At 40.1% G+C, this 26878-nt stretch overlaps 1 protein-coding gene across 1 annotated transcript; it reads right to left on the reverse strand.

Annotated features, from left to right (window-relative positions):
- Positions 1–4777: 4777 nt before the first annotated feature.
- barhl2 (BarH-like homeobox 2) lies at positions 4778–8119 on the reverse strand. Its single transcript, XM_071926260.1, has 3 exons — positions 7570–8119; positions 6462–6687; positions 4778–5090 (listed from the first exon to the last, which is right to left on the reverse strand). The coding sequence occupies exons 1-3, from the start codon at positions 8117–8119 to the stop codon at positions 4778–4780; spliced, it is 1089 nt and encodes a 362-aa protein (XP_071782361.1).
- Positions 8120–26878: the final 18759 nt, after the last annotated feature.

Here is a 26878-nt window from a genome sequence, read left to right on the forward strand (position 1 = left end):
TGAGCTGTGGTCAAATGAAAATATAATCCATTGTAGCTCTATTTCATTATAATATCCACTTGTGAGTTGCCATGCATGTTAAGGTATTTAGCTTGATGAGCCCTACCAAGTTTGGTAATGATAACTTATGAAATAAAATAACAATTACATTTCGAATATGTAGGCTTTAAAAATCTGCCATTCATGACCAATAAGTGTGAATGGGCGAGTGGTAATATTATATTAAGACTGTAAATGTTTTAGCTTGAGCATTAATACTAAAAATATGTTTTTTGTCCTGGTCTTAAACAATGTAACGTTTCTTCTTTATACGTCTGATTCAAATTATTTGGAATAGTTGCTATATGGTACAAATACATCCATGCTATTTGGATGACATCATAAGACTTTGTAGCCTATTATATTCAACCTATCGCCATGCAGATGTAAACAGACTGCACATCTCCTGTTGGTGTCCATATCAATGTATTCCACTTCGTCATATTTGTTAAAAGTGTGGAAACACCGAGGATCACCGCTTGCAGCTACCGCTTATGTTTTGTTTTGGGTTTACAAAGTGGGTAGCACAACCTCCGAATGATTTTTTATTATCTTCAAAGAGCGCCGATGATTGGGAAATGGGCAAGGAAACATACCAAACTGAGAAAATATGGAGGCTGATCATCTGGTCTCTCATGGGGCGGCCTTTCTGCGCAAGGAACTAAGAGCCTACAGCTAGAGCCTGTGCCACACAGCGGGCCCTTCACATCAGCCCATACTGGACTACCAACTTGATGCATATAGCCTATGTAGGACTATAAGGTGCAAACTACAACAGCACACAATGAACCCGTCAAGTTCGTCGGTTCTATTTCCAATGGAAACCGCAATATCCAAGTTTCAAATGTGACCTGACTTTACTGGCCTCTGACCGATAGCCTACAGTGCTTTAAATTCTCCTATAGCTTTTAAGCAAAAACAGCGGTGCAAAGAGCACCAAAACCATGGAGCAGGAGTTGATAACAGAGTAAGCGTACAAGGCGTAGCCTATACGATAACTTATTTTTTGGGGGGGAGGGGAGGGGTTAAATTTGTGTTTAGTGAGTGACGTAGGAGATGTGATAATGAGAGGCCAAGGAGAGTAAGTGTTACCTCATTATTGTAATGAAAAAGATATCCCCCCATTACATCAGTTGGAAAAAGTGGCAATTAAAGAGCCCAACAAGGTTCCTTGAGGCAAGAAGAAGAAGAAAACGACTCTCTAAAGCCCATCTGTTCTGGATAATATGCGCCATGTAAAAGAAAAGCCTAATCCTCTTCATTCAAGTCTGCTGCCCTTTTTCCACCAGTGATTGTGTTTTCTGAAGTATTGCTCATCCTCACCAAAACTCTGTTTGGCCTTAGCAGCCAAATCTTAGACAGTGGTCACAGTTGTAAACCCGGTCAACATTAGAGATAATTCTGGATATTATCACCATGGATTACATTTTCTATAATAATAATTTTCTGTAATATTTCCTATATTGCGTTTGTATTTTTATCGGTCCAAAACATTATTCTCGCATATTTGACACTTGACCTCTTTGCTGACTATCAACCATAAATTAACAAGTACTGATAATAATAATAATGAAGAAAGTATGAAACTCTAAACACTCATACTGGCACAGACGAGGAGTCCATCATCATAAATGCAAAATGTGTGCATGCCTGTCAGCCTCATGCTGCCAGTTTAGCTCAGAGTCACTGTGGCCCAGTTTGAGCTGACTGAAAGATTTCAGCTGCTTTGTTTGAGCTATAGGTTACATTTGTGGATTTATTAAAAATCTGATTAGATAACAACGCCAAAATTACCTGGTACTATGAGAGGGATAGCAGCCTATTAATTCAGCGCTGCTGTATGGCTTAGGCTATTATTAATGAATTGGAACAGCCCGCACAACCCCCGACACCCCACCCCTCCCACCCGCAGAGTGCAATAAATAAATAATGTTGTAGAAGTCATGCATATGAACAACACGCGTCGGCACTGCTGCAATAATGGACAGAAACTGTAAGGTCAATATGGTAGCCTAATATTTTTCAACAGTTGCGGTAAAAATATATGACACGCCACAACTATTTTCACAATAATTTTCTATTGCTTACAAGGCCAAGAAGGGAGCGATTTATCCTCCTACAGCCTCTTATCCAAACGTCCTCTTTTGTAGCCTATAATATGCTTCAATCTATTATCCATAACCCTTGAGATTTAATGAGAACGGATACTGCATTTAGTGTAATTACTCTAAATAATAGTGTATATGGGCCATTCCATAATCATTCTTTAAACACACAGCACACTAATAATTTTCGGTCCGTTTTACCAATTTGGTTAAATGTGAAAACGCATTTAATAGGTCTGTGTGCTTACAGGCGCCATCCATGCAGCAAAAGGCAGCATCAGAAAGGGAAACCATAGAGCTGCAGGATTGTTTTCATCAAAATGATTGAGAGAGTTGTCCATGCAATGAATGACAAGCAGACGGGTTAAATAGGCTACATTAACATGTGTTGCATGTATTAAGAAGCAGTCAAAGTTTATGTTTAGTGTTTAGTTTCCGTTGGTTCCTCTGGCAAAGTGATATTGGCTACTGGTGTCATGCGTTTGTGTGTCTGCGTGCGTGCGTGTGTGCATGTGAGTGTGCGTGTGCGTGTGTGTGTGTGTGTGTGTGTGTGTGGCGCGGGGTGAGGGTGGGGTGATGTGCATGGCCGATTTGTTTAACTAAGTTAATAGTGAAACGCTTAAAATATATATATATATATACAAAACTTTCATTGAAATGCAGCAGCGTTGCTTTCTCGCTATGGTCGTAATCAAAACCTGTCGCAAAAACAGCAAGAAATGCAAAATGCCAATTTTCATGAAGTAATCATTTCTATAGCCTATTATGTCTAACGAAAATGTGATAAAAATGCGCAGGGTTATTTCTAAAACTAGGCTATATCCTATGATATTTTTCTTGAGAAACTGAGGGAGGTTTGCATGCATTCGTCATGTTTTATAGACCAGCAAAGGTCAATTTGGCTTAAACAGGAATTTCACAACACTGTAATAAGCAAAAGGTTCAAATGAAAGAAACCCAAACAAACGGGCCCCGAGGCGCTATGTACAGCCAATTCACATGAAGCGCCTGCTCGCCTATTCTCCGGGGGACGCGCTTATAGGACTTAGGCTAAATAAAATCAAAGTATTATAATAACATTTAATTACAGTCCCGCGCTGTATTGGTTTAGTTTTGCTCCTGAAAGCAACATTTTACCGCAGCAGGGACATTCAGAGCCAAACAGAAACGTTAATGAACACAGAAAACCTCACTATAGTAAAATAGTCTTTATGGCAATTATCCCGGCGTAGTACTCTTAACGAAAAAAAACTATAGCCTAGTATAGGCTACTTTTAACACATTTTGGGAGGGTGCTATAGAAGGATAATGCAAATATCATAAAACTATAAGCCCCTATAGAAATTTTATATAAATATTACAGTGACACCATAGGACATAAAATAAGCTGCCATAAAAATAAGAACCACAGACACACTAGGCCTAGGCTACAGAAATATTATATTATTATAGTGATTTTTCGCCTATTTTAGTTCTAATAATTTATGTTGGGTCTATTCAAACAGGCACGGAAATAGAGCTCAGATATTTAGTTTTTCGGGAAACTTGGTAAAACAAGTTCACTAACGGCTGTTGGTTATTGAGAATGAGCAGATTATCTGTGGAGTTTTTTTTTTTCTCTTTCCCTCAACCCCTGATCGCTCACGCTGAGAAATGTAGGCTTATTGTCTGCTCTGCTCCCAGAGAACAGCTGCTAAGCCAAGGCCAGTTTCCCAATACTGAACTAATCAAACCATTCATCCCACCACCAATCAGCTGCTACGCATCCATGTATATATGTAGAACCAGTGAGATGTAGTGGTAAATATAAATAAGAAGCGGGTAAACTATGACCTCCAGTCGGTGATCATCAACCATTAAAATTCAATAATATTTTCAGAAAAGCATTAATTCATAATCTTCCCCTTCTCGTATAACAAATTGGTTTGACACTTTCTGATTTTATGTCATAAAAATGTATGTCAGCCTAAAAAGTCACTGCAACCTTGGTAGATTTTAATATAGCCTAACTATAATCTACTACTATTGTATAAAGCTTATCTTAATTAAAGGACAGCCACGCATACTACCAAGCACCATTGAGGGAAATGGCCTAATCCAACGCTCAGACTCTCTATAATATAACCTGTGGTTCAAACATTAGTTGGTTAAGGTAGCTTCTGCTAAATTTTGCATTTGATTATATGCATCTTCTTCTCTGTTGGTTGTCAGGTAAGCCTGTAGGCCTGTCCAAAAAAGTTGATGTACAAATGAAATTTTGACTCAGTTTTCAATAGAAGCGTCTGCAATGCATTTAGTATCATTACTTCTTTATTCATTCCGTTCTTCTCCATCTAATAAACTTTATAAGTTTATTTGCTAATGTAAGTGTATTTGTACAAAAGACAAACAAACAAACAATCAGACATGAACAGTCCCTTGTTTTCTGTCACGGCCTCGACAGAAAGTTCTTTATGTCAGGACTGGGCTTAGGCTATTAGGGCCTATATTAAATACCTCCTTTACTTCTGTAAAATGTCTTTTTAGTGTCTTTTTTTGGGAACAAGTCCTGCAATGTGGTTTCGACGCAGTTACTCACATCACGTGTTCAACCAGGTTTCTGGTCATCGTCTTTTCGCGTCTTATTTTGTATTTTACCGCGGATGCGGTGTGCCGGGCATGGGGTTAGACAGGGGGTTTAGTGCCGGTTGCCCCCCCGGCCCAAGGCCATGAATGAGCACCCTCGGGACAAGGGGTCTCTGGAGGCTGGGATGCGGCGTGGAAGGAGTCCGGTACATACTGCTGTACATGGCTGCGGCCGCCGCGGCTGCTGTCGTGCTGTCCATGGTGCCCAGCAGGCTGGGGTGGTAGAAATAGGGCGACGGGAACATTCTCTGTAAGGCCGAGTAGTTTCCTGCTTCAGCCAGGAGCTCTAATCCGACCGCGGTTTGCCTCTTCCACTTCGTCCTGGAAATCAGATCAAAATACAACAGATGAATTATTTAATCAGTTCAGTCTCTGCGAATTCCCCAAACGCCCCTTAATTGGTACGCCGAGGCCTAATTATTGCAGGCACGAATTTGTGGTTAAGGTTTAATTAGGCAAAAAAAAAAGAATATCAAGACACTGTTTTGAGTTCTCCTTGATGATATGTTTTGCACCGTGTGTTTGGATTACATGAAAGCTTTATAGTAATCACTTGATAGGCCTACTTTTCCAGACCTGCATGCATTTTAACAATGGCTGCGCAAAAAGATAAATATTGCCCCTATAATAACCTATTAAAATAAACATTTATTTAGAGGATTCGGAGTTACAATATAAGTTATGTGATTGTATAACGAGGTCTGCGGATAAGATACTAATTGTTTGACTCATTAGGGACATTTTCAAAAGTAATGCGGGGAGGCAAAATATGTATTATCAGCATAATAGTGTAGGATATGTATTTTGAGACACGTCCCAATTATCTCTAAGCCTTGATAAACTAACTTTTCAAATGAAATTGGGGCAATAATGTAGCGGTAAACACAAAGGTAAATAAACTGGGACTTGCAGTCGGTGATCATCACAAGACAAACAACCACCAATATAGAGAAAAATCAATGATATTTTCACAAAATCATTAATTTAAAATAGCATCTCCTCACATTTTTTGCATGTGATACAACTTTATGTCCGACTGTGAATTTGCCATTAAGATTTATGTCAGCCGAAAAAGGTGGCTAAATTTATACAGCAAATACAAACAAATTTCAGGTGGGTTTACCCTCCACTACATCCCTGAAAAAGAACAGCCTATTGCAAATATTGTAGTTATAATGACACCAACGCGGTCGCCAAAACAAGTAAAATCCAAGTCTTACATCCATATGCCTATATTCCCTCTGTACTCATCCAGTGGATTTGCATGGATTAGTAATTGTGATCAAATGTGGTGTCAAAATAGGCCTGTCACACAATGTGATGGCTGAAAAAATAACCAGAAATCAGCACCCAACATAATAAAATTACATGTAATTATGAAATAGGCTACAGAAAAAGTGTGTTTCTTAAAGGGTTATTTGGGTAATAATTAAATAACACCACAATGACTCCAAAAACCCTCTGATTTGTTTAAACAATAAAACATTTTAAAAAATGTAAATGAGCATAAAGATCGCACATGTGCTACAAAGTTATTCTAATGCTGCAGATATTTGGAACATTTGACACTCTTGAAGGATTCTTTATCGCACCAAAAAGGCTTCTGCCATGGTACAGTTGTCTTGTAGCCTACTACACAGAACCGTTTTTTTTTTTTTGCTGTATGTGGAGTGTTGATGAGCTGCTGCATACCGTCTGTTTTGGTACCAGGTCTTGACTTGTGTGTCTGTCAGGTTGAGAGCTGCGGCCAGGTCCATGCGGTCCTGCACACTGAGGTATTTTTGTCGCTCAAAGCTCCTCTCGAGCTGGTTGAGCTGGTGGTCGGAAAAGGCTGTCCGTGCTTTGCGAGGTTTTTTCGTGCGCACCGGTGGACTGTCTCTGCTACTGGAGATTTCCCGGTCACCCTCTTCTTTAGTCCCTTAGCAAAGAAGAAATGCAATAATTATTAGTTGATGTACAAATGAATAAATGGCCTTATAAGCAATGTAGGCCTATCTGAGTACAGGTTCAAAATGTTTTTTGTCAGTCTGTTAATATCGTGATTTATTGGGGCCTATAAAAACAAACAAATAACAGCAGAATATCGAGGCGTGGGGCTCACAGTCTATATTAATCTATGCTTTGGCCTATAGTCAAACTTTTAGCATCATGGATAAATATTTGCTGAAAGTGAAGAAATTGTGCTGAGGCACGTGTGGCAGAAAAGCAAACCAAGGGCAAAAAAAAAAGAAATGTGTATTTGTCACTTAAAGTTTTTTTTTTTTTTCCCAGAAAACGGGAAATCGATATGTCAATCCATCTCTATTTGTAGCTGTTTTTCAGTGCTCCATGATCCCCCCTCTAGGAAGAACAATAATCTCTCTAATTGACCCACTAGGGAGGCCCGCGCACGGGGAAAATCACCAGGCTTACATCTGTTTTCAGCTCTATTATACTAATAAAGGGAACTGAAACTGACGAAGACGAAGAATTATGACAGTTCAAAAGTATTATTCTTCTTGTTAATATACCAAAATTATCATTGCTATTATTATTATAATAATTGTTAGTAGTAGTATATATTATATTATATTATTAGATAATATTATTGGCGAACCTAGGCCTATATCACACTGTTGTTTTTGTTATTGTTTTGCTGTTTTTATTGTTACTGTCGTCTTTATGAGGCTACAGCTATTCTGTGCTTTATATAAAAATATACCTCAACTGCATAATGGTAAAACAGCCTGTATCATCTGCAATAACCTCAACAACAAAATGGCTTTTTTCCCCAACTTCAATAATAATTTGTTGCACTCACCGTTGCATTTCATTTCACTTTGAATGTCATCTCTTTTGTCCAACTTGCTTCTGTTTTCATCTTGTTCCAACTTGGGCCTGAACCCGTCCGGAGCCGTGGCACTTTCTGGTTTTGGTGTGTGATGCGGTGAGGATACACTGGTGCTGTAAGGTGCGCAGGCTGCCAGCGGTTTACTGTCGCCTAAAATGTCTTTGATTAAAAATGAAGAGGTGGCAGTCCTCGGGGCGCAGCCGGCCCCCGCGAGCGGCTGCTGCTGAGGCGACAGCGGCAAACTTTGCGGCTGGTTGTGGTGATGGTGGTGATGCTGAAGGCTGTCCTGGACCAGATGCGGATCGGCGGCGTGCTCCATGGTGACCGAGATGGGGGATGAGGGGGCTGTTCCCACAGTGTCTATCTCCGAGCATGGTGACGGGGTTGCCTGGCTCCTGAAATCCGCTGTCCTGCTGTCGCCGAGCCGAAAATCTCCGTTCATTAGCACGGGGTTACCAGAGTTAGAAGCGCTTGATAAAATAGTGTCTATCCCAAAACTCGACCCACTGGATCCTTCCATATTAAGAAAGGAGAGATCAAGTCTTCATAACAACATTGAGATGCTTCTCCTCCGCTGGAATAAACTGTGCAATATTAAAAGAAAACTCAATAAAAGCAAAATTAACTTTGAGTAAAAAAAAAAAAAAAAAGTTGACAAACCCAAGAGAAAAAAAAATCCACGTTTACACACAGCTCAGATAGCCTATGGTCCAAGATGTTGTTACATTCAGTGAAAATGAGGAAAAGCAAGTGTGGGTCTGCGTAGTCCACGTCCCTTTTTTGTGTTTGGATATTGAACTTTGTGTTAAAAGTTGAGGCGTATAGAGAGATATACATAGGGCTGACTCCTCGACATCAGGCTCCCCCTTTTTGCTGGTAATCGCTCCAGTGTTGCTCTACAATGACTTCCTATACTGACGTCACGGCCCACGGCGAGGGGGAATTAATATTTTCTCCTTTATAATAAACACTCAACGCCTTTTCTCTCTCCCCCCCTCCTCCTCTGTCATTGGTTTACAACATGACCGGCTGCAGCACCTCACCAATCAGGGAGTTGTTTCTTTATCTAGACAATTCAAGCCAACCATTGAATTGAATTGAATTCTAGTATAGCTCCTAAAAAAGAAAAAAGAAAAACATGCATGTGCTTTAAGGCCATGCATTGACATAAGCTTTCATTGGAAACATTTTAAAATGAAATCGCTGCTACTACAGAAAAGAGTTAGGTAGTTGAAGAGAAAACTGCAAGAAAATGATAGTTCTTTCGCATTCTGCATAATTTGATAACTAAAGTCTAACTGAATGGCAAAACTCAGCAATGGCTATACACCAGTACCAGCAATATGGTAGGCTAAATTATAAACATTTCTTTTTTTCAATAATATTCTACATTCAGTTAATTGACTCTTTAACAGAGTCTTTTTGGTCGGTTGCTATCTTGTTAAACTTTTCAAAGCCTATAAGCTGTGACTAATAGTTTAAGAGATGTCGCCTAAGGCTCGGCTATTGCCATATTTTGACTTTGTCATATTCCAGACCTGGTTTTGCATTGAAATCCCATTCTGAAAAATATATATACGAATTGTGAAAATCAGGCTATTATAATCGCATTCCGCTAAGCCGGTGCGGTTATCTTTACAAGTGACACGGATGATAATTATCTTTATAAGTGATATGGATATGTGGGTATAATCTGAGAGCCGTAAGATCGACATATTTGGGAATGGGAGGAGTGGTGACTGTCATGACAGCGCATCCTGTTAATAACCATGTCATCCTAATTAGTAAAGTAATTATGAGGTGCTAATGAGCGTTCAAAGGTATTAGAAATTCAGCACTTTTCTAACGTGTATTTGAAGGATATGAAGGAAAATGTGGCGTGCGTTCATAGGACTTTGACAACTGACTGAGTGCTTCACAGACCGCAGCCCGGGCTATCTGGCAGTCTGTTCAGGGATGAGACTTCTGTAGATAGGGGAATGTAATTCGTGCTTCACATTTTTTGGCGGACGTGCATTTCAGATGGCGAGAGCCTGTACGCACTTTTCGGGAATTTGAGGAGAGGAACAACCGTGCGCATTTCATCTTGCAGCTTACAGTGCTTATTTTGTTTTTTCCAGCAGGTTCATAATGATGATGGTGGTTGTTGATGTGAGACGGATCGAGTTTTTATGCTGTTACGCTGTTCAGCACTCCGGACTTGTCATAGGTTTGTTCTTGATTTAATTGTTCATTTGTAAATTGCAATTATTTGGCATCGGGAGAGAACAGGATTGGGATTTTGGGTTGGCCATTAAATATGTTATTTATTGTATATTACATTATTCTTATTTTATCGTTGCTTTTATTGGGAATTTGCATGCTAAATATCCTGTAAAAAGATTGACTTAACAGCAGGCTATTACAAATATCAACAACAGCCCACTCACCATTTTACAAAAATATAGACTGGTGTGTGGATATTATGGAATTATTAGAACAATCATTTTTTTGTTTTTCATTTGTGAAATCAGGGCATCAGGGCAGCAAATATTGTTGATAATGCTTCAGTCTTATTAATAAAGCAAATGCTCTGAACGGACCAGAATTACCAACAAGCTGTAGAGCAGCTTCTCATTAACAGCTTTAAGATTCAGATTATTCACGTGCTCAAACACCCAGTGTTTTTTAAGTGGTTCTTCTTACATTACTCTTTTTGTAGATCTATTAAATACGAAATATTGTTAATTTCAACCAATTTTACCAACCAATTTAAAAACGGAATAGTCTGTTCTGCATTGTTTTCTTAGCGGGTCTTATTCCAGACAAATTAAATTAATATACATCTTTTAATTAATTAAGCCTAAACGTCGCAGTGAATTTTATACTGGAAAACAAACGGTTTATATGTCCAACAGCCTCGATCTGCTTGTGACTCTCAGTGATCCTGCCTCTCCGGATGAGAAGCAGGCAAAGTTTCAGCACAAGGCGGCGACAAAGCGAGGCCACAGTCTAATGTAATGATGTTCATGAACAATATGAGTCCAGGCCTCACGAGTCAAAGTTGGGCTTTAATGAGCTTTTACAACTTTTATATATATCAAAATTAATATGAAGTTAATATAGACATGTAGCCCATTCATCAGCCTTTTTTTCAGCCAATCTGGTCAACAACACATGAAGCATTTAAAATCTAAATTACAGAAAACAAGTGACAAATCATGCATGAGACTTGTGTGTATGTGTATTAAATAGCGACATGGTACGAATTTAAACATAAAAGACATTTGGTTCTCTACATGGTGTGAAGCCAATTAGAATATTTCTATCCACATGTAGCCTCATTCAGGCCTACTTTTCCAAACCTTTATTCCCCCTCAGTCTCACAAATCGGTAAAGATCAAAGCAATGGTTAAACATGTCAGTCAGCGTGTTGAGGGGAACCCGGGCTGTTCATCAACTGAAACAGGAACAATCAATCGCTTTATTAGGTTTAAGGCGCCGCGGGAACAAATTGAATGCTACCAGTTAGAGTATCATCTTATTGGCCGCAGCTGATGGTCGATGATGGGACAGTGTAATAGTGGCTGGCACCATATTGATTCTCTGGCGGCTTTGCGTGTAAGCTGTCACTTCACCGCTGGCGACCTTTAGGTTGCACAGTTGCAGCATTTACGAAGAGACACCCCACATTTAGTCTGTCAATCACTTCAGACAAGACGCAGGTCCGGCCAAAGCAAGCACTACTGCAGTAGCATCAACCTATTCATATGTAGGTTAGTATACTGGAGAGAAAAGCGACTGGATGGCCCAGATGCTCCCTATACAAGTTTTAGACCAGGCATGTAGGCCTGGTGGAGGGTAAACCCACGCACCTAAAATCTGTTTACCCATCTTTTTATAGGCCGACTTAAATCTTTATAAGGTTACTTTATAAAATAGGCTATATCATTGTAAGTAGTAAGTTGTTAAGTAGTTAAGTATAAGTTGTGATGATGATGACAGGCTGGAGGTCACAGTTTACCCTCCTTTTTATTTCCCACTACATCACTGGAGCAGTTTCCAATCAGGATAGATTTAAATTGATTGGTGATTGGTTTGGATGAAGTATCCACTCAAGTAGAAAATTAGTTTGTGAGGCCTACACATATGCAATGTTTTCTTATTTTCAAAATATCTACTCTTTTGAAAACATGCAGAAATAGATTGCCAACTACTGTAGTATTTCAACACTTTTAATTGTTGTAAAGACAACCAAATCTATTCATCAGCTACAGACTTTTTAATATCATGTTACAAAATAAAATGATTTCATACCATTTAAAAATTTTCAAGGTCATATTTAGCATTAACCTGGTTGACTCCTATGCAGGGCCATGCATCTGTCAGGTCAGTGCAGAGCAACTGGAAAAGCAAGTGTAACTTAAAATTCTAACTTAAAAAGTAAATTTGACACAATTTGAAACGGTGACACAATCCCAGTCTTCACCTGCCTGCTTTTACCTTAGTAGAAAAAACATACATTTAAAAGTAACTAATTGTAGACTATGATCTGTTACAGTTACTGAAAAACAAATTGCAACCAGCTATAGCTTATACTTTGAAGAAACAAGATCTGTTAAAGAAATAAGTGTTATTTTTGAATAATTCAAAAAAAGTGTTGGATTACTCAAATTGGAAGTAAATTACTTTGAAGGAAAAAGGGGCTTTTTGTGCAATTATAGACACCAATTAAAATAATGGCTAATTATGGTTGTATGTGATGAAAATAACAATATTCAAATTACACATAATTTGTACACAACAGTATAGTGTGTAGATTTTGGAGGCAAAGTAATCAAAAAATAACTTTTAAATGATATAATTGATCAGATAATGGTAAATTGAAGTCATCTGTTGGATTACCCCTTGATCATTATTTAAAGGCATTTTTTTATAAATGATAATATTTAGGAAACTTGTAACCAGGCCTTTAGTGGGGCTATTTCAGTACCACTACACATTAGCAGCAACTGTGCCAAATCTGGACTGATAGAGTAAAAGCACTGCACTGATTTAAGGCATGAAAATGGCCAGACCAGGTTGAGGGTGTGGCCTATAGGCAGCCATGGCCACCCCTAAAATCTGGCTGGCCACCCCATCAAAGTGCAGTTATTCTTGACAGATGTTGAGGGAATTACATTACTTTGAAGCTACAAATGGTCTATCTGTTCATCAGTATGTTTGACTACAGAGTTCCTCGTCACTTCAAAAACAGAAGAATGTAGAAACTCTAATCAAACTTGTAAAGAATTGTTTTCCATGCAGGGAGATGGTAATTAGACAAAGGTATGACCCAGGATCATACTGTTTCTGTTTGCTAATCGCTCTTTTGAAGTAGGAACTGCCTCCTTAAACTGCTTAAGGTAAAAAAAAAAATAATAATAAAAAAAAAAAATAAAAAAAAATAAAAAAAAAGCTAAATGGGTACTATCATGATCATTTATTAGCAACTGGTGATGTTTGCTTTTCCCATGTCCGAGGGTGTGGGGGCTGGCTGGAGCTGTCATACCTCCACCATGCAACCTCCCCAAAACATATCGCCCACAGGATTCTTCATATATTCCTCAAAACCCTTAAAATCCTTGGATAATGTCCGGCAAATCATTCTGAGTCTGCTGAAATGATGAGTTACTTCTAGCAACAACAACAACAAAAAAAACAGAGGAACCTCTGTGAAATATCTCCCCAGACTTCAAGACCGTTTTAACACCTGAGCACATGGACCTCTTATATGCGTTTTGAAGTATTTGGCTCTCGCAAATATCACACACTTAATCTTTTTTTGTGTCTGTGACATTCCAAGAGGTCACAGGAAGCCAAGAGAGAAACTGTATGCTGTAGAGGAGAACTGGTGGAAATAGGCAAGGTAACTGGGGTGGGTCACTTCCAAAGAGCTCCTGTGATCTTCTAGTGATGCTAATTGACACAAAAGTTGAGATTGAAATGAAACATATGAACATTTCCTCATCGCTCACCCAAACACATGCATGTTGGCGGTTCACAAAGGTCCAAAGAATCGCTGTCCAAATCGATAAAGCTGCTGGCGATCTGTCCAGACACTTTGAGCGCTCGCGGGCTTGGGTTCTGTCTCTGCTGACGTTTGGTGAAATAAAATTCAATGTAAGCATCTTGGCACATCGATCAGTGACGACACTTAGATAAATTCTGTGTTGGTTTTAGATGTTCCTTTCAGGTGACGGAGGCACAATTTCAGGCACAATACATCTCAGGACTTGTGCAACATCTCTATTTCCTCTGTAAAACTGTAAAAATGCTCATCAAATTTTCTTTCCTAAATGTAGCTCGGTTAAGTCATTTAGCTGTTTGAACTTATGCACAGTAGTAGCTTTGACATTATAACTGCTTCATACAGGTGTAGGAACAACTCCAAAAGGATTTATTTAACCACATAAGTCACAGATCAAAATTAAATTAGATAGGTGACTTGATTTATATGATGAAAAAGACATTAACTTTCATGCTGCTTTTAGTTCTAGTCCAAGACAATGTTGTAATTAAATAGTTTTGGAAATTATTGGTGCAGCAGCTAAGAAAATGACTTCTAACAACTTGAAATTTATTTGGAGACACTTTGCCGCCAGTGATGTTGGCGCAACTAAGGCAACAGTTTACTCAACTCTTCAAACCTCAGATCAAGTTGGGTGAAACTGGTTGTAGATTTGGCATACAGTAGTAGCAATTCGAAAATCTTGCTACATCTAAGTATTTGAATTTTAATCTGAATTCCCATTCTTTTAATTTAGTCCAAGTAAATCAAATGACAGATAGATTTTACATGTTTTTTTGGGGTATGTTGTCCAATACAACAGGAGAAAATGGTAACACAATTTTGAAATTGGTACCCACTTTAATACTGTCTACCTCAGCAGAGATACAGAACTCAATGATAATCAGGGAAATGTCCCATTGAACATTTTCACATAGTGCTTCAAACATAATTTAATTTATCAAGAACTCACAACAGACAGTGCTGATAATGCAACTTGGGAAAAGATTAATTGTTAAACGTTTTACTTAGTTTTGTCGTCACTGCAAGTGACTGGACTCATCCACGATTGTTTTAACTTGACCTGGATATTGTAGTTGCATTTACAATGGTGCATTCATTCACAAAACATGGCTTTGTAGTTCAAGGAAATGTTGACTGAGCACACTACTATCTGCCAGAGTAAATGGGTGGGTTTTTAATTTCAGCTGGATTGCTTCTGAGTTCACTTTATTATATTTTTTACAGTACAGGCTGTTAATTCTTGAAGCTTGTTAAAGGACGATCATGTGTTCAGCTGTAACATCAGCATGGTGGATATTGTGATGGTTGGCAGTTGGTAGACATTCACACCAATTACTATCCTTTACAAGTATTTTAGTGATCAGATTACAGCTGGCACATGCAGGACAAATTACTTGTCTTTTACCAAATGGATAACATTTTCATTTCAGTATGATGGAGAGGGCTAAGATGATGTGATGTGAATCAAATTTCAATGCAAAATTATATCTTAAGAGCTTTGGTATTAAAGGTTACAGCATAAGAGCTATGTGACATTTGCAATGGTTCCTTTCAAGATAGCAACACTGTATATTATTTCAACCTCTAATAGTCTTTTCTACTCATGCAGTAATAAAACATGTGACATTCAAGTTTAATTTGAAGCGCAGGTTAGTATTAATCTATGTCACACAATTCAAAAGATAATAAAAGAGGAGGGAAATGCAGCTGTACACTTGGGTAAGATCTAATGCACAGTTTTTTTTTACTTTTATTTATCAAGGGTTGGTGCACTGAGCATTAACACTTCTGATCTGCTATGAGAATAAAATATTGTAAAAATGTGTGTTTATGTCTGAGTGTATTTTGTTACGTTTGTCTATGTTGGAGAAGATGCGCCTCAAACAAAGCTATTTGCTGCTGCACTGTTTGCCTTGACAATTATTTTAGGGATAGTCAATGTCACTGCCATCAAAAGACAGAAGGGCTCTGTTCTCTTCCTCTTTTTTAGCTTCCCTCATTCAGTCTGAGGTACATGATCAGAAATGCTCAGGGAGTGGAGAACACATTGATTTGAGTGTGTTCCATCCGCAGACTGGCCCTGACAAGGTTGTTATAACAGTCGGAGGGGTCTATACAATCACTTAATTACCAAAGCTGTCAGTCAAAGAGGGTCGCTGCTGGCTCCATCCATGGCTGCGAGCGGCATTCCACTACCAGGCTCCCTGAGTGATTGATCCATGCTGATGGCATCGCAAAAATAATTACAACTCGTCTCCTGATGTGTGATTCTATACCACATTCACGCTTCACAAAGGTAATCGGGGGGATCAGAAGGGGTCAGTGCCATTTCCTATTACCTGAAGTCCAAGCAAAAGGGTAAAACAATGCAAACAGAGTTAGGCGAGGAGAAAAGATAGAAGGGGGAAGCAGTGGGAGGTGGAGGACGGGGGCGGCCAATGGACGTTACGAATAGCCGAGGAAGCCTGTGTGCACTTTGTCAAACTGTGCCGTGATTTTTTTTTTTTTTTTTTCCCAGAGCCAACAGCAGAGACGGTAGCAGATTGATATTGTCCAACATAGGGTAATGAAAATTCAAAACAATCCCAGGGTGATTATCTTGATTGGCATCACAATTGTCAAGCTGTTGGAGGCTAAATGGGAGGAGTGTATCTTATCCACAAGAGACACGTCTGCTTTCGTCTAAGCATGACAAAACACTAATAGCAACCTTTGGTTTCTAAAATCTGCCCAAAACATCAAATCAGCAGTGAGGGTAGGCTCACTACTGCATAGCTGTACAGGCATTCCCACCTCTAAGTTCTGGGTAGAACACCTGGTATTGATGCCCAATAACAGTCTGACCATGATAATAAGGCCCTGAAAACTTTCAAGGTACTAAAAGTTTAAATTCTGCACTGCAGCATCTCCCCCTCTCTACTGGAAAATTAAAAAGAGTTATATAAAAAAAAAAAATTGCTGTCAACTACATTCAAGTTACAATGCAACTTGCAAGTTTTTCCATTCAGAGTAATTGTTTGAATATGAAAATGACTGCACATTAGTATGCAAATCATTCTTGTATATTATCTGCACACTTAAAATTTATCTGAATTTTATTGTCCCATATTGCATCATATATTTATTTCCATTATCAATATTTCTGTTCTTATTATGGCAAATTATGGAAATTATAGGACACTATCTTATTTGTTTTTTAGTAATATGTCAATCTACCTAATGGCATTTTTTTCAATAGATATTTAGAATGCATTAAGCATCTGTGATTCCATGGCAACTGACAGGGAAAAGGAGCCCAAATCACAAGTGGAACCTGCCATACTGTTTCAGAGGCACTTTGTGGAAGCATTCATATTCATGGTGAAAGCATTAACCATCATTAACTGTCTTCCTAGTCTTGACACAGAACTCCAGCATAAGGAGGACTGGCAAGGCATGGCGTGCTGGTGCCACACGTTACCTGTCCCTCAATTCCTGACAGCACACTCACTCCATGCACCGCAAAAACAAGGGGAAAACACAAACAACACAATGTAAATTGTGAATCAAGCAAGTAAACAATGTACATATGGTATCTGCACCTGAAGGGACCATCCGGTTCTCCTCGTGCGCAGGCAAAGTAGAGAGATGATGTCACTAATGAACCCTGCAAAATACAACCGTGAATAATGAAACACAACACTGCATTTTGCAACAGAAAGAATAAAGGTGAAATCATCAGCGAGCAGGGGAGAAAAGAGTGAAAGAAAGCAAGCAATGATTAAATGATCAAAAGCTGGCAGAGCGAGTCTCTGTGTCACTGCAAGGCACACTCATCTACCCACAAGTGAAAGTTAGGTTTCAAGCACAGTGTAATTATAGCTGGGGATGTCAGTTTGACATTAATGCAGCCAGCAGAAATTCCCTAATTGGCCTCAGAGGAGAAAGTGAACCAGAAAATATATTAACATTTTAAAAAAGCATATTTTGCCTAATCCTTTCACTTTCCAACAATATTTGAAGACCAAAATGCCCCAGGCATGAGAATTTAAATGAGCAATTTTGTTTTTGAAGGAAACGGCCAATGAGACAGAAAATAGACTAAAGGGAAATCATTAGTGTATGAGAGATCCTGACAGGCTCGCCTTGCTGACTGGCTGGCCTGTCACTAGGAGTCTGTGTTCTTCAGCTCTACGCTATGAGCTAAGCTGATAACATGAAAAGACCCATAAACGTGCAGCCAGAAGTCAAAGCCTATTATCTGGAAATTCAAATGCAGGGGTAAGGATGAGAAAAAAAATGGGAGGGGGAGGCCTAGCTCTCTCCTGTAGGAGAAACACTGGCCAGATCGAGAGATCTTGTAATAGGCCCTGTTATCCGACACAAACGTGTGGCAGCAGCGCTGCCAGAAAATATTGCAACAAATCATAACATCACTCAAAAACGGGAGATAAAAGGAGAAAGAACATGGATGGCAACAAACTGCTTAAAGTTAGGAAGGGATGCAATGTCACATGTGCCCAGGCTGATGTGATATGACCGTATCAGAGAAACACAGCTAAGTGCAGTCAGGAGACGTTAGCCCAGTCCCCCGGTGATGAAGCAGCTGAGGCAAGCATTGCCCCTGGCATGGTACTGCAGGGCAAACTGCTCAGGCTGGAGAGCCTTGCCCTTTTGAAACAAAACAGAGAGGAATGGCCAGGGGAAGCTAGCCGGCCTCAGCAAAAGGGGCCAGGTTTATTTCCTCCAGCAATAAAGAGAAAAAAGAATGAATGAGAAGACAGAGGAAAGTGAGAACAACAACAGATCTCAGACCCTGTGCCTCTTTTTGTGCGACAACAAAGGGCATATGATATTCCAGCCTCCTTTACAGCTGGCTGGTCAGAGGTTTCTTTTGGCACCTCAGTATCCTCTGCTTTATTCTGTTCACAATGATACAAGGACCGCTTGCCAAGGTATAGGGATTTCATTTTTTCTATTAGGCTGTTACCCTGAACACAGCAATTTAATCAGCCCCTTTGATAAACATTTGACACAAAGCAGTGGGCTTCTGTCTCTGGTGCCTACAGCCCAGGGCAAGAGATTGAGACTGACGAATTTTCATCCACAATTTTCTGTATTTTAACTCCACCTGTCAAATAGTATGCCAGTCAGAGTGACACAAAGATGGGGGAAATCAAAGCCTCTCTCATCTTAAAGGAACACAGACATGGAAAGGGCTACAAGTTTAGCAGGGATTATAACAGCATACAGACAATGAACAGATGCTGATCAGGCATCAAAACTCAAATATTCCTGCATGTATTATAAATGTCTAAGGAAAGAGGATATGCAATGTCATAGCACTAATTACGCATATCGTCAACACGCTCAAATTCACAAGAAACACACTTGAAAAAGGAGACAAAATCATCTCCTTGAGCAAAATGTCAAAATACACCGCAAATCCCCCAATGCCAAAGATACCTATTCTGCTATCAGCCTGAATTCTCCCAGTTCTCAACAGTCATTTGCAACAAACATCTAACTAGAGGAAACTACAAACTACAAACCATTTGACCCTGAAGCACAGAGTATGGAGCGGCCCTCTCTCACCCAATGGAAGCAAGCTCAGGTCACCAGGGTCAACACCTTCCTTACTCAGCCTACAGCAGGATGGAAGCCCCAGACTTCTGGAACCATCTGGGGACTTAACATGGCCTGAGAGCGCTGCTGTTGTGGACCCGCAGCAACGCTCCCAAGAGACTCCAGACCGCTGTGGAGGAAATGCGCAATGGCAATAACACTACACACGCAGCAGATCTAAATGTAAAACGTGATTATCTCTTCATTAACTCCCGTAATTGAGGTGCATGGCACCGGTTACTAGACTGTCGTACAGGCTGCAGTGCTATTTGCCCCTCTGGTGCCAGACTGCTCTATAAAAATAGACAGGAGGTATCATGCAAAGCGTAACGCACACAGCATTGGAATCCAAGAGCATCAACACTGAGAATAAATGATATGACCTCTGGCTATAGTATGGCCTTCAAAACTAAATCCCTACCTGACCAGCAAGAATCATCCCCTTTATTCATTCTTCCCGCATACCTAATATATTCTGTTCTGAATCACATCCCCGTGAATCTTTTGATTCCTTTCAATCAGTTTCAAGGACTGTAAACAATGGGGCTACGAATATCATAGGGAAGCAAATCTACCTCAGCTCAATTAAGGAGCCGCATTACTGCCTCCTGTGGCCCTGAGAGATAGTAGCTATAATTAGAAGAGGGCAGTAAACTTGCAGACATTATTGATGAGCCACTCCTGACACCTCCCTCATGTTAGCATTAGCATTTTCCAGGGCTGGGGCTCATGTCAAGAGAGACTGGCCTCTCAGAGTCCATGTCAGCAGGGGGGCTATAATATGAGCTACATAGCAAGGCCACATTATGGTTGGGAGCAGGGAGAGGGAGAGAGAGAGAGACACTGGGGCTCTCCTTCAGGCCCTCTTGGTGCTCGTCCACCTGATGGGAACATGGAGAGTTGGCTGTTCTCCCCCTCATCAATACAGCAGGGCTCTTTGTCAGTAATTTGCAATAAGTGTCCGCGCCACATCTTAAGGGACCTGGAAATCATTACTGGCTGAGGCCCTACTCTGCTACTAATTGGATGCGTTGGGCCTTATCAACTGAGGATTTTCCAAGACCTTTGACAGATACCAATTCGAAAATCATTGTTCAGTTGTCAATTTAAGAGACCGTTAAAAGAGCTTATTTTAATTTTAATTGGAACTTCCTCCTGCCTTCACAGTGAGCTGCAAGGATTAAAAATGAGCTCAGGGCATGTGTATGTGCACGTGTGCATGTGTGCATGTGTGTGTGTATGTGTGTGTGTGTGTGTGTGCGTTCGAAACCCCTCAGAATGAGCAGGAACCTATGCGGGTCAAATTGACGGGTAAGAGTTCTGACCAGCGTACGAATGAAGACAGCAAGCATACACATTTAGTTTACAAAAATCTTTGCGGTTTCCTGGGACTTCATGATCGACATCAAATAAGTCTGAATCTGTGCTGCAAAGCTCCCAATTAAGCAAAAACCGCATCCGCTTAAGATGTTTGTTGGGCGAGTGTGCTGGGACTATCATCGATCACCCCCAGTAAACTGACCGGCTGATAGTGCTGCCCTAACATATTTATGTGCTGTACTCTCTCAATGACCCTGAACTGAAACACTCACTTGCTTTTAATAAGGCCTGGGAAGGCTCGGCCCTGACTGCATGCAGCTGTGCAGGGGAATGGCTGCGAATGCTGGCAGATGCGGCAAAAGCTAATATGCGTAAACGGGCGTACGGCTCCGATGAGCCGCTGACGGTGACATGGCCACCCAGGAGCACTGGGCATTGAGCTGAGGGCGAGGGGACGAGGCTTGGCAGCGAAAGGGAACAGAATTGTTTTGACACCACTGATAATTTCAAGACGCCAATGATCCCTTTTTAAACCACGGTCTCCTTGCTTAAGCGGAGCTAAATATCATCCCATGCAACTACCAATGTAAAAGTGCAAAAAAATTAAAATTGAGTTGCGGAAATTTTAGCAAAGTTATATGAAAGTATCTAATATGTTTGACAAGGAAATAGCAAATCATGTTTTTTTTAATTTTTTTTATTTTGAGGAAAAATAGAGCAGTCATTTGATAATGAACTGGGCATTAATGTTAATTCTACCATTCAGTATTTGCAGTATTAGAGGCTTAGATCAGAAGAGGAATACTGTTCGGGGGGTAATAAGTGTCTAATTAAGGACCAGACAGGAGGGAAATTGCCAAGGTATAAAAGAGCTTTTTTTTCTCTCCTGGTTTTTCACAACCATGTCTCTGGGAGCTGGCGTTGTGTTTGCCGGCTGTTTTACTCGCTGTCAGAAAGGATTTGAGGCAAGGAGCCATCTAAGCATGCGTATGAGGGGATTCATTTGACCTCATTATACAGCAATAAAGAAGGAACCCGGTTTACTAAATATCACCATGCCGCCCGCACTTCACGTCAGATCATGCAGGAGTGTGCTAAAAAGATGATTCCAGAAACGTCTGGTGAAGAGAAGAGGAAAGGGGGAGAGAGAGAGAGAAAGAGAGAGAGAGAGAGTGAGAAAGACAGAGAGAGGAGGGAGGATGAGGGGGTGGGGTTGAACCCGTACTAGCCAGGAGGGATTCTGACAAGCACAGGAAAAAAGCAGATACGCAAAGCCCTGTTTAAGAGCAGAGCAAGTGAAGAAAAAAGATTTATGCTTTTAATTAATGGCAATTAAACCATGCCTGTTGGGCTGGCCTATGGCAATTGTTCTCAGTAAAAAGGAGGCCGAGCTGGTGACAAGCATTTGAATCCACTAAGTTCTACCAGGGGAGCTGACACTGCAGGCATCAAACCTAAACTAAATCAATAAAAGAATTAAACTTTTATAAATTGCATTTTGACAAGTATCAGATAGCGCTAAGCTTTGATATTATGAATTCCTCCGAGGTGATGCAAACAAGGAGAGGCACACTTAGAGATCCAAACAATCAAAGGGTCTCGTTAGCATGTGCTGTCAGACGCATCAGTGCTATTAATTACTACAAATTAATGTGACTCTCTCCACCTCTGCTGATTGGAATGATAATCAAGCTAGGCTCGGCACAGCGAACATATGCAACCCTGCCAAAAATAATAAGGACAGAAACCAACAGACGCTCCTCTATGCTCGTGTTTACAGGCCCAAAATGCTTGTTGCTTATTTTAACCTGCAGCCACACACACACACATATAAATCTACAAACCCACGCATGCACACACACACACACTCTCTTTGCTAATTTGCTATGTATACATAATGTATTTCTTCATTCGATTTTCCAATGACCTCCTATATCAGTCGAACACATAAACAGGCTTCAAGGTTACTGGTAATTCATTGCTTCTCTCTCCAATACATGTCTACACGCAGCTACATGCACACACACACGTGCACGCGCACACATTTTTACACATTTTTACACATTTTTAAGACAAAAAGGCAGCAGTTAAACTGAGCAATATGTGTTCAGACAAAAGTAAGTGTGACATTATGTAGAAGGGGAGCAAAAAGAAAAAAAACAGGATGCTTTCAAAGCTGGCATGACAGCTCAAATGTCCTGTCACTTGCATCACTGTTCATATCTGCACATCACGAATTGAGAAATGCATCCAGTATTGCAGTGACATCATATTACTGAGTGCCAAAAGGCTTTCTAAATGAGACTGAAAGCAGTAATTACGCCCCCTCACTAAATTGTTTACCATGAGACTGATCCAGCTTGCTAGTACTGCTTACTCACCCAATTTTTCATCCTTAACATCAAGATCTTTTGTGGCATTCAAGCAACACTCATAGCGGGGCACATTCAAGCAGAAACCGCCCTAATTTGTTCAGCAGTTATGTATTATTCATTATTATTCAATGCATTTTCAGAGTGATTTGCAAATTCTATCAGTATACTTAAGTTTACACACATAATACAAAATGTAAGATTTTATGTTTCCCTACAAGACACGATGGCTTTAAGGGAAATACATTTTACAGAAGTTGGAAATGTAAATTTAATGGCACTGATAAATGGATACTCTGCTTCGGAGTGTACATGTGAACATTTATACGTCTCTGAAGAAACAATTTCACAGCAGACAGTAATTGTACAACACAGTGTTTGAAGGGAAACACAAACAAGCCAGGGTAATGAATCCCTAACACGTAGCAGGAATATCTTCATTCTTTATTGGCAGGTGAGTGTTGTCGGTGCCACAGAGCACCAGCTGGCCTGCCTGTGTTTGCCCTTGTTGACGATACTTTAAAGTGTACATGATCTCATTCCCTTGATAAATTTGTCCCAGACTCCACCTGGCTTTTGCAACCCCTGACCCCGCCAGATCTGTACGCCCCTGAGGACCCTAATAGTGACCTAACGGCAACTTGGAGCGCGTTATTAGTTACTCTGTGTCTGTGTGTGTGTGTGTGTGTGTGTCTATGGCTCCAATGGCCAAGCTCTGCAGAACTGGAAAAGTGTAGCGATTTGACTGGATAAAAGGACCCTGTCAAGGTCCCAGCGGCTGAAAAGATAACCTCTCCTCTCCGATCTCTAACTGAGTAACTTAAGGAGGGATCGAGTCTACATTTTCAGACTAATTCCTATGCAATTCTCGCTCTCTGATGTCAAGTTAAAAGACAACGTCGACACTCTTAAGAGCAACTCTTTTGTGCATAATATGCTTAGAATTCCAGTCGGCTGTTGTATTTTTAATTTAGACTTAAAGAAAGTATTTCACCTTTATGAAGAAATGTGTAGAAAGCATAAAGACATTGCATTAATGCTCTATCATTACCAATTCCCATTGCCATGAAACTATTTTAGCAATAATGAAATGTGCTGCAATGCAAATTTATGTGTTGCTATATTCAGTGAGGAACCTATAGAGACATATGTACAATTTGCAATAAAGAAGACACTAATGTAATGCATTATGTGTAACCTCCTTCTCTGATTTTAATGCTTAGCATTTATATGCAGTTAGACCTCATTATGATAATTTGATATTTTGACTGAATGGCTTGAGGCAGGATTATAAGAGAAGTCTGTTTTAGAATGTTAATGTCTGCCTTTGAAACTAATGCATGTATTTATTGATTTTTCAGTCCTAAATCTATCCTTCTTAAGTTGTCATGGTTTAGTGGGAGGGGGGTTGTCTTTTTTTACAAAGTGGTCAGGACCTGAACTGGGGGATGCAAGCGGTGCGTATTCATTAATACTGAATCCCTCGCAATCGTGTGTTACGCCTCATCTTTTTGCCTACACCTTCAATGTCACATTTCACAGATGTAGTATTAGCTATGAGACATAAGCAAAGGGAGGAATGAGAGAGAAAAGGGCGGAGAAAAACCTGGTGGAGGAGAATCTGAGAGACAGATTAATGCCTTGCTGGTACTTCAGTGTATCAGGACAAGGATTACTGCGGTAACAGCTGCGCCCATGAGTCCCCTGACTGAGAAGAATTACAAGTATTATCACCTACATCATTAAAGTAGGGTTCATAGATGTGGAATGGCTTCAATCAATTCATCCCCAGATAACACCAAGCCAGCTGGACCCCCTGCGTGAGAACTTGACTTAATTGGCCAATAAGTGGTGGGGAAGGGTGCATGCTATTTGATCAAATTACAGGGCCCTGGCGAAGGGATTACAATTTTCGGATGAGTGCAGAGGGAGGTTGGGGTGGAGGCAGACTGCGGGTCAGGGCTACCGTTAGCATGGGCCCAAATAAGCCTGTCCATGGCTAAGTGTGGGGCCAGTGAAAAATGGTGGCCCACTTGGCACCGGGGAAGGGAGGAAGAAAGCAGTATCCAGGTCAGCCTTTTGCTTGGGGAAATATACTCATTCATCATCCCCCCTTGGCCTCATTTCTGTCTGGATGATACTTGTAAACTAATAACTTCCTTGTGCTATTTAGTTAGGATCATTATGCTACAAATTCTGTAACTTTTATTTTATTCATGTAGGTATAAACCGTGAGAGAGAAGCATTTACAGGTGTGGACCTATGAACAAAGGCAGAATAAAATAATTAAATAATGAAATGTACATAAAAGAGTTAAGAAAAACATGCAAAAAGACATAACATTGCACAGTTTAACTAACCAACAAATTACAAAAAATAAGAGCACACTGTAATCCTATATTATTGGTGCACAAAAAAACTGTATTAATCCATCTTCAAAATCAGTGTTTAGCTGTCTCATAACTATCATTGCTGCAAATACAACATCATATACAACATAGAGTAGGTACTATTCTACTAACTATTATTTCATCTGATTATTCAGTAGTTTAATTCAAAAGAATAGTAAAGCTGTTGTGATCATAATGCGTACACAACTAAATCTGGTCTAGTATAACCTCAAAATCAGCCGGTCGTCAGCTTCCTAACTAAGAGGAATTTAAATTAGTTAAAATGCCAACGTTTCTCTGAAATTACCCCGTTGCAATATTCATGGATGAAATGGCTTGGCTGAAAGGCATTTTCATTATCATTATTCCTAAGCAGAGTACAATTTAGTCATCAGTGCCCAACTAGGTTGCACTCTTTTGGAGGTGGGAAGGAATTCACCTCTACAGGACATAAGGGTAAAGAGACTCTAATTAGTACTGGGGGCCTGAAAGGCAATACAATTTCTAAAACGAGTTAGACTGTACTCTCTGTTTACAAAATTCATGATGCAACATCGGCGTGTGCAAGCATCTGTGTGTGTGTGCCTCTGTGCTCTGTGTGTGTGTGTGTGAGTGAGTGTCTCCTCAACCATTTCTCAAGATAATTCCTTGCTGGAGAGCATGTTTGTCATCGCTGTTAAAGTGTGGTGCACATTAATTCTAGTTTTGCCGTAGTGTAATTCTGGCAAAATGAGCAGTCCTCCAGGGGGCCCTGCATGTAGACTAACTACTGGACAGAATTAGACTCTACAGTCCCTGCTATTCATAATGTCATTAATATAAAGGCAATTAAATGAGTTTTTAACCTCCAACCTCTTATCGTTATTAATGAACACTGGATGGAACAAAACCCACCCGAGATGAAGCTGGTAATTATCTTTGCATCGGGCCTTTGAAACAGGTTTTAAAATTAAAGCTTAACAAATGAATTGTTGGGGTTTGTTTCCAGGCAAACCCGGAGGGAGATGATGCGCTTTAATTTAATCACATGATGTCATACCAGGAGGGTTAATTAGATGGGTTTTTACTGTCACTGGGCTTGGTGGCAGACACACTGGCATCCTCAAAACACACACAGCATCCCCCCCCTATCAAACTGTCAAACTGGTCATTAGTATTTCATACACTTTCTCTATAAAGAACACTTGTGGGGAAAAAAAAACATCATGTGTAATTGGGGTAATAAAAGGGGATGGAGTACATGCAGGTATTGCGCTTCTATATGCTCACTGGACATTATATTATGGCCTTATGGCAATAGTAATTATGTAAGTGATTGTGAAGCTCAGTCAGTGCTATCGAGTTCATTTTCAACCGCCCTCAGATCTGTTGTACTAGCCTCTTCCAGTAGTGATTCGTTTTGAGTTACAGATTATCTTAAAAAGAGAAACACAGCAGGATGTCAGAGCCACAAAAATCGTTTGACCAGTAGGAGATGGAAATGCTCAGTAGAGAAGAAGCAGAGAGCGGGCAGGTTTTTCTTCTCTAACCTCACTGTTCCC

Source organism: Centroberyx gerrardi, chromosome 9 (assembly GCF_048128805.1).
Source record: "Centroberyx gerrardi isolate f3 chromosome 9, fCenGer3.hap1.cur.20231027, whole genome shotgun sequence".
NCBI classification, from domain to species: Eukaryota; Metazoa; Chordata; class Actinopteri; order Beryciformes; family Berycidae; genus Centroberyx; species Centroberyx gerrardi.

Coding starts and splice junctions, on each gene's coding strand:
- barhl2 (XM_071926260.1), bottom strand. CDS start 8,119: ATGGAAGGATCCAGTGGGTCGAGTTTTGGGATAGACACTATTTTATCA. Junction 6,688..7,569: donor AAGTGAAATGAAATGCAACG/GTGAGTGCAACA, acceptor TTCTTTGCTAAG/GGACTAAAGAAGAGGGTGAC. Junction 5,091..6,461: donor ACCTGGTACCAAAACAGACG/GTATGCAGCAGC, acceptor TCTGATTTCCAG/GACGAAGTGGAAGAGGCAAA.